The 8342-nt window shown below is 43.6% G+C and overlaps 1 protein-coding gene across 1 annotated transcript; it reads right to left on the minus strand.

The window, feature by feature from the left end:
• Window positions 1-894: 894 nt before the first annotated feature.
• Window positions 895-8074, minus strand: LOC139332703 (chondroitin sulfate N-acetylgalactosaminyltransferase 1-like). Its single transcript, XM_070964778.1, has 11 exons — window positions 7771-8074; window positions 6800-6902; window positions 5356-5998; window positions 5133-5233; window positions 4855-5033; window positions 4408-4624; window positions 3968-4069; window positions 3193-3374; window positions 1995-2089; window positions 1788-1869; window positions 895-1366 (listed from the first exon to the last, which is right to left on the minus strand). Exons 3-11 carry the CDS (start codon window positions 5716-5718, stop codon window positions 1083-1085), a joined length of 1605 nt encoding a protein of 534 aa, XP_070820879.1. The 5' UTR covers window positions 5719-5998; window positions 6800-6902; window positions 7771-8074; the 3' UTR covers window positions 895-1082.
• Window positions 8075-8342: the final 268 nt, after the last annotated feature.

Genomic DNA, 8342 nt, shown 5'->3' on the forward strand with positions numbered 1-8342 from the left:
AGAGAGAGAGAGAGAGACAACAGTGTCTATTGAGGACGGTAGAGTGACGTTAAGTGTGGTCTGAAAAGCACCTGACCTTTTTCAAACATGACGGTTGTGGGGGGAAAAAAAGCCTATAAGGAAACAATAGTGCTCTGATCTCTTTAGACCTTTGACAGGGAAGAAAAAACTGGCGTTGCTGATCAAGCAAACATGAATTTAAAACCTTTGTTCTTTTGTGTGTGAAACTGATCATTTGGGCAAAGTTTAACATGCATTTATCATTCGCACAACAGAAATTGATGAGAAAGATGCAAGAAAAGTTATTGATGATGTTATTTCAATAAGATGTGTTATGTTTCAGCAGGATTTGGACTCAATAGCAGACAGGCAGACAGGGAACAAGGGTAAAATAGGAATATGGATAGTGAAAGGAGACTCCATGCAGCGCATAGCTCAGGTGGTGTGAGCACTCGCATTGAGGGCACATGGTGATAGAGGCAGAGGTGAAACAAAACTAAATATACACTAATACTTGCAGGTAGCACTAGTAAAGTGGCCAACTCTACTACTAAGCAGTGGAAACAATCTGGCAACAAGTCCTCTGCTCTCAGTCTTTATGCTGTGCTTGATTGTGATGAGTCCCAGCTGTGTTGGAGCGGCTCACAAGCCACCTGGAGACCCACGCCCAGCCTCTGCCAAAAAAGGAAACACAGGAAACAAAGCCCCACACCTCTCCACAGAACTCAAGGAAACACTGGAGTGTCCAAACCACCACAAGATGCTCTCTTTTACTACCAGATTCCCCAGTGATGTTACCACTTGATCAATATAAGCTATGATCGTAGCTGCTTTCAAAGGTGCGAATGACGAAAGAAGAAAAAAGACTTTTCTGTGGAAAGAAGTGGACAAATAGGTCATACAGTTCCTTCTTTTATTGACACAAAAAATATCATTCATAATTAGTTTTTTGTCCATGTGGAGAACAATAATCATTAAAAATCAGCTTTTATTTGTGGTTGAATAGTTCATGTAAGTAAACATAAATTTGATGAATACCAGAGCAAGAACATAGATGAGGCTGACTAATATCACTGTCGTCATCATGTTTCTCTGTTCTTCTGCTTTCGGGAGTTCAAATGGAGCTCGATCTCTCGTTTGAAGAACAGCTCCCCCAGCTGCCCGTGCGAGGCTTCGCTCATGGCTTTGGTCTGCATACACATCTTGTACTTGTCTGGAGGGAGTTCGTCTGCACAGTTCTTCTCATGCCACAAGTGGAAAAGGCCACGGGACGGAGAGCGAATCACCATCAGCTTACTGTGAAGGTACTTCCTGTACAGGTGCACGTCCTCCAACCCCCAACCTTTGATGTTGCGGTCAAAACCACCTGCCAGGAAATAAGAGAAGTTAAGGCATGAGCATATAATGTTACATTAGTTGTGTTTAGGTCAAAATCCTAGTTAAAAACAGAATTTCAAGAGAATCTTGTCTCTTTAATTTGATATATTTTAACAAGGAAAGGGCATAAAGCAGAGAGAGATCATTGAAAGGTGACCTTGCAGGGAGTGAAAGAGCTTTTTCACAGTCAGGGTGGTTAAAAAAACAGCTTATGTAGAATTAAAGTTGCAGCATGAGGGGAATTTTTATACTGAAAAAAAAAGCACATAATCATGTCCTTTCATGCATTTTTTGCTACAGATAGTAGGTGTGTATTATGATACAGACAGCTAGCGGTAATAGTTAATTGCATTATGTTTTTCAAAGCGTGACATTAGGTAAAACGGTGTTGACACAAGCTTTTCCATTACCGATGTTGATGAAATCAGACCTGTATTGGCACGTCATGCCAAACCCAAAGTCCCTCCAGAATCCAGTTTCCTTTCTCATCACCTGAAACAAACGAGCAGCTGGAAGTCAGTGTCTTAAACCCTGCAGACATCATATGTTCAAGTAAATGTAGCTCTGTGTGTGTGTGTGTGTGTGTGTGTGTGTGTGTGTGTGTGTGTATTACCTACCAGTTGTTGCTGAACAGAGGGTAGAATTGTGTTATTGCGGTAGATGATTGATGGGTTGAACTGGCTGAAGAGCACTGGATAGTACACTTTCTTTCCTAGATACACAGTTAAAAACAGACATGCTCAAATGCCTGGTCACATAATCAGCAGAGGTTTAATTGGACCAATAATGAGCACGTTCAAAAAAATTAAAGATTCAAATTCGTAAGGCCCTACACAGCCTTGATGCATCCCCACAGGTGTTTCCACTCGTGCCTGATTAGATCTCCTCTCAGGTGTGTGTGGGCGTCTGCACACTGTGATTGACATCTCTCCAGTTGTGGGAACACAGCCTGTCACATCTCAAAGGAGATAATATGATCATACGCCTGCCTTCTACTGAGGAGGGATGGGAGGATGACCTTGTAACTTACAGTAGCATAATTAGCCACATTGTTGATTAAGCTGCTACTGACAGTGAAGCAATGAACAATCTGAAAAGCTCTGAGACTCTCTCAAAGCAGACACAGTGCACATGGACACATCATTTAGCTAATGCTAAATGTTAATGTTAACTTCATGAAGTTAACTTCATTTATTACTGGCTCATCCTTCGGTAGTAGAAAGCAAATGTGTGATGACATGATCTCCTATAAGGTGTGTTTATTTCATTTATTTCCCCAAAAATCTCCAAGAAAAGAGAAGACTTCACTTGCATACTGTCAACTCTGGCATATATTCACTCATTAAGTATCATGCAGCCTGGAATAAGGTGGAGTGGCTGCTCCCCACTTGACTGTGGTGGCAGGGGCAGAAAAACCTGTTGAAATGGAGTGATGAACATGTTAGGCAGCAGGTGTGACACTGAATGTCTGTCAGCTGGTAATGAAAGAGCAGGAGGTGTCAGAGCTGCTGAGGTAAACTTTTTTTCAATACCTTCCTATTCTGATTCTGCCCTTACAAATGTGTGAAATGTGTGCTGATGTGTCTTTATTGTTTATGAAGCTGTTGAAACATGTTTTGTTTTTTTTTTTGTTTTTTTGGGGGGGGGGGCAATATGGGCCTTTGATTAAGCCAATGCCAACAGGCAGTTAAAGTGGTTGTTCTAATTCTTGTAGAAATAGGTTATATTATGAGTCATATAAATGTTGCACGATGATGAAAAAGCTCTTGTGTAAATGTTTCACACAGCTCGGGGTGACGCAATGGTCTCTCTCACCAGGCTCTGCGTTGAGACGACAGGAAGTTAAGAAGTCAGCGGTGAAGTGGATGTCAACATCGCAGAAGAACAGCAGGACGTTCTGGCTCCGTCTCCACGCCCTGGCCCCCACCTCCAAGCCGCGACCACGAGAAAAATCCTCATTCAGCTGGATCAAAGTGAAGCTCCTGAAGCGGGTCTCTCTGAGGTAAAGACAGGGCCGTTTGGTTAGACAGGTGCTCTGATGATGAGTGTTTTAATTTGAAACGTTCTGCCTGAATAATCATTCAAAAACAACCAACCTGCAGACATGGGGTCTCATCAGACTGTTGCACAGTTGCAGCAGTGCATAGTTAGCTCATAGAGCATCTGCAATATTTTCCTCTCAAACATCAGTTTACTCAATACTAGTTGTTACGACCCCCCAGAAAGTGTCTGTTTTGAGAGGTCAGGAACAGAATTTACAGGGTCAACATTTATTTGACCCTGTAAATAGAACAGGCTCACATGAACTTAACAAAAGGTAGGGAGGCCACCCAGGACCATGAAAGACTCTTCTGCTGTCATCAAGACAAAACCCGGGGCCACTTTACTTAAATTGTATTTTAACCAAAAAAGTTGTAGACTAAATATTTCTAGGAGCTTTTAAGGAATAGAAGAGAAAACGTGTGAATCAAATCATGTAAAACGATCACTGTGTCAGTGATTGGACCGTTTACTGGGCTGTCCAGTATCACAGGGAGATACTGGATTGTGACACTAGCTGATGATTACACTGTAAATTGTCTGCATTTACCTGGTGGTTTGGTCCAGAATGGCCTTCACCTGGTCTATCTGATCTCGACCAAAGTAGACCACAGTGAGGTGGACCCTGCCATCCTGCTGGATGCACACTTCTCTGAACCAAAAAAACACAGGAGGAGCCATTATACAAATAAACATGTTAGCTCCACTTATATACTAATTTATCCAGAGATAGCCACAAATTACCTTTTTAAAGATAAGGACAACAATTACATTCACACCTGTGAAACCAGCCTTTAAAATCTATACACTCATTTTCCCTGAAGTAGTGAGGAGTCTTATTGGCTTTCAACCAAACCACTCTATTAAGATAAGGATTCACTCAGCACTTCCAAATGAATTCCTTAAGTTTGGGATCAATAATGTGATGATACAATCACCGCCGGTGCTGTGAGTGGACACCAGCGTGTTAATTCACTTTTCAAACGATACCTGAAGTTGCTGATGAACTGCCTGAATGTGTTTGCCCTCTTGGAAAGAGGCACAATGATATTGATGAGGATGCTGCGCGTGTCCACACTCTGGCTCTTCACCTTCACCACAGGGCCAAACGGCCTGAACAGCACCAGCTGAGTGAAGTCACTGGGTCCTTCGCCTTTGAACATCAGCTCGTAAACAGTTCCTCTGTCCCGCTCTGTACGAGTCAAGCCTGGGACAGAGACAAAACAGGAGAATCACATCTCACATCCATAGTTTCTTAAAATTACACACATTTACTCAAGTGGAATAAGCAAGTACAAATTTTTGGATTAACCAGGAGTCCAACACTGCCAAGATCTGCTTGTGTTTGTCCAGCTGTGGACTGACAAACTTTTCCCAGCTGTCCGCTCAGGTGACACGTGTGAAGAAGATGAATGAATGAACCGAGATCTTTCTCACCTTCTATGAAGTCTGAAGGGGAGTATGTGCGTTTCCGCCTGGTGTCGTCTGTGTGCTGCTGAGGTCCGTTCAGGACGTGCAGAGCTGTTTCCACTGTGCTTACCAGCTCGTCCCTGCGGTCTCTCCTCACAGGCCTCTCCTCTGGGTGCCTGGTAAGCCCGGTCTCCAGCTGGTACACCCTGAGTGACACAACATCGCACTGTATGAAGAGGCAGCATTGTTACACGGGTTATTCATTTAACACCTGCAGGCCCTGATGGCTCCGCTGTCCTACTCACCTCCGTAGGGTGAAAGTGTCAAAAGGAATCACTGCATATTCACTGGGCAGCTTTACACCTGAGTTCACCTCCGCCTGGTTCAGCTGGGAGCGGAAGAACTCCTAGAGGACACGATGTAGCATTTACTGCTCCATTTATGATGTCAAACTTAATTTATCTCATCAGTACACATGAATTCAACATCTTTTCTGCATCTGCATCATTTTGTATGGTGTTTTCCTACCTTCAGGTCAGACTGCGTCGGGGTTTTGTGCAGACTCTCCAGACCTTGAGGCAGAATCCCTTTTGTTTTAGCTTTATCCAGGGACTCCTGAAGCTGCTGCGTCCTCTCCTGTAGAGCATCTTTTAGCTGGGCTATCTGCTTCGTCAGGCTGTTGATGTAGTGTCTGTGAGAGTCCTCCCTCTCCTGCAACAAGGCCATGTATCCCTCCTTGCTGGTGGCCCCTCCAGACCACAGCAGAGACTGCTGTCTGCTGTGAGACGTCGGCTTACAGGCCAGGAGGTAGAACAGGGACAGACAGCAGCAGAGGCCCAGCACAATGAGGCTGACACGGGCCAACAGGGCTAAAAGCCACCGCTTAAACATGGTGGATGGTCTTTTAAAAAATCCTTAAACAATTGAGGTTCATAAAATCATGACTGTACTTTTGTCACGTGGAGACATGCCAACGAAAAGAAGAGAAACCCATAGTTCCTAAACCACGGATTAAAAAAAAAGGCTTTTAAATTAGACGTCCTCTTGTTTTCTCATGTTATCTTTATCGGTCACATCCTCAGGCAGCATCTTCACACAGTGTCCAGTCATTCAGTTCTCATGTTTGAGTCACATGTAAGAGCAGAGATCATCACCGGTGAGCTGAAACTCCCTACAATGAAACAACACGCATTTTCCAGCAGTGGTTTAAAACCTTTTAGGCCTGTGACCCCTTAAAATGAATGAAAAAGTCTACTTGTGTCCCCTAATTACAGTGTTACGGACATGAACTCAAGCAGTTCAACAAACCAAGAGTATTTTCTTTCTCAGGTGGTTCCATTTTCTGGATTTTTTGTCTACAGCCATGCTAGCAGGTGTGTTAAGCTGTAAGCACAGCAGTGCTTTGAGCTAATTGCCAGGGTCAACATGCAAACTAAGCAGGTACTATGGTCATTATTATTATTATGGAGTTATTAGTGTAGCGAGCCTTTGCTGATTAGCTCCGAACAAAAGGTGTAGCTCAGGCTGATGGGAACGTCTTTCATCTTAAAGATTGGATCACCAAAACCATCATGATTCATCCTCTTGAGGCTATGAATGCCTGCACAAAATTTCATGGCAATCCATTCAGTGGTTGTTGGGTTAATTTTAGTGTGGATCAAAGTGGTGCACCAGCAGACAGGCCAGCATTGCTATCTGCTACCAGCATGGCTTCAAAGCAAAATACTGAGAAAAGTAGGATCAAATAATCAGAAGCTTGTGTGACATTTTTTTTTTTTAAATCATCAGGTGACACTGATGATTAAATAGACAACTGTTAAAGCATTTGCACTATAACAGATCTAATGTTGATTGTGGCCCTTTTGTGAAAATAACAGCAAGAGCAAAGAAGTTTTTTTTAGCATTTTAGGAAGTCTCAAAAGAAAGAAACAGATTTAAGAGAGTGACAACCCGAGAAAGCAAACCAACCAACCTCGTCAGTCTTGTCCTGATGTGTGTGAACACCTTATTTCATTACCAGTCCGCGGCGCTCTGCCTCGTCTTCTTGGAACGGCTGCTCAGGTTTAGTTTGGCCGCTGTAAAATGCACAGAAAGAAATAACCTGACCTTACATTCACTCTGCGTGCCACGACGCTGAAGGTGGGAAGTGACAGAAACAAGCATTTCTCTGTGTCTTTCCACCCAGTGTGTGTGTGTGTGTGTGTGTGTGTGTGTGTGTGTGTGTGTGTGTGTGTGTGTGTGTGTGTGTGTGTGTGTGTGTGTGTGTGTGTGTTGCCATCATCAGTTTATTCACAGCACAGATGGCTCTTTATTGCTCAGGTAGAGGCCGATCTCATGAAAGACTTGCTTATGTATGTTTCCAGGTCCACCCCAGCAGTGTGTGTGTGTGTGTGTGTGTGTGTGTGTGTGTGTGTGTGTGTGTGTGTGTGTGTGTGTGTGTGTGTGTGTGTGTGTGTGAGAGAGAGAGAGAGAGAGAGAGAGAGAGAGAGAGAGAGAGAGAGAGAGAGAGAGAGAGAGAGTTATGGTGATTGCAGATGCATGTGTTCATACCATGCAGGCCAGTGAGACAAGTAATTTTCAATACATTTTTAGTAAATTTCTGCCTGTTTTGGACTCTCCGTGCTAATGAAATGCTTCCACAGCATCAGCAGCTTTTCAGCCTAAATATTATAGTTGTGTTTTTAATCTTTCATCCCTTGTGGCTCATATAAAAGCCTTTCATCTATTGTAAAATGACTGAAAAGCTTTCATCTGGCTCTCATCTGGACTGAACACCTTACAGACAGTAAATCGCAGCGGATCATCACATTTATGAGCTCTCATGATGAAACTGATTGCAAAAAACTGAGATCACAGGCTGAAACATTTCAAACACCATCCGCCAGCACATACTTAACACTCTACAAAGCTGTAATTAAGGAAAGATATTTAAAATATAATCACCAACTGCTGTGAATCTCACAGGAAAGTTGTGTCCTGACGTCCATCATCCTGAACTGCTCATCTCCTGCAGGCTTTTGTTCTGCAGTTTTGCAGGAAAGCGCAGAGAAGTTTACACATCCATTCAATGATTAAACAACTCTCTTCCTTGTTAATATGGAGAGCTGGAGTGGCCTTGCAGGAGTAAACTGAACGTCGTCCTGCTGAGCTCCTCTCTCCCTCATCCTCTCTCTTCTCAGTCTCCACCTTTTCCCAGCACCTCCCTCTCCTCGTCTGTCCTCTCCTCTTTCTTTCTCCATCTCTCGCTTTCTATCAGACCCAGTGTTCACTTCCATCTCTATGAGATCTCACAGCATCTGCCTTCATCCTGAATTCCCTTTTAGGTCCTCCGAGGCTCCACCCTGCCCTAAAGTCTAATTAGAAGGCAGCCGGAGTAAGGACTGCCCTTCAGGCTTTCGATGCTCTGCCACCTGCAATCTGTTGCAGGGAAATAGCTAGGTACCAGTTGGATCCCACCAATAGGATGAGGTCTTGCACATTTAATGAGGCAACATACAGATGGTCCTTGTTTTCAA

This window comes from Chaetodon trifascialis, chromosome 6, assembly GCF_039877785.1.
Source record: "Chaetodon trifascialis isolate fChaTrf1 chromosome 6, fChaTrf1.hap1, whole genome shotgun sequence".
In the NCBI taxonomy this organism is placed as follows: Eukaryota; Metazoa; Chordata; class Actinopteri; order Chaetodontiformes; family Chaetodontidae; genus Chaetodon; species Chaetodon trifascialis.

Coding starts and splice junctions, on each gene's coding strand:
- LOC139332703 (XM_070964778.1), bottom strand. CDS start 5,718: ATGTTTAAGCGGTGGCTTTTAGCCCTGTTGGCCCGTGTCAGCCTCATT. Junction 5,234..5,355: donor CGACGCAGTCTGACCTGAAG/GTAGGAAAACAC, acceptor CGTGTCCTCTAG/GAGTTCTTCCGCTCCCAGCT. Junction 5,034..5,132: donor GACACTTTCACCCTACGGAG/GTGAGTAGGACA, acceptor TGTGTCACTCAG/GGTGTACCAGCTGGAGACCG.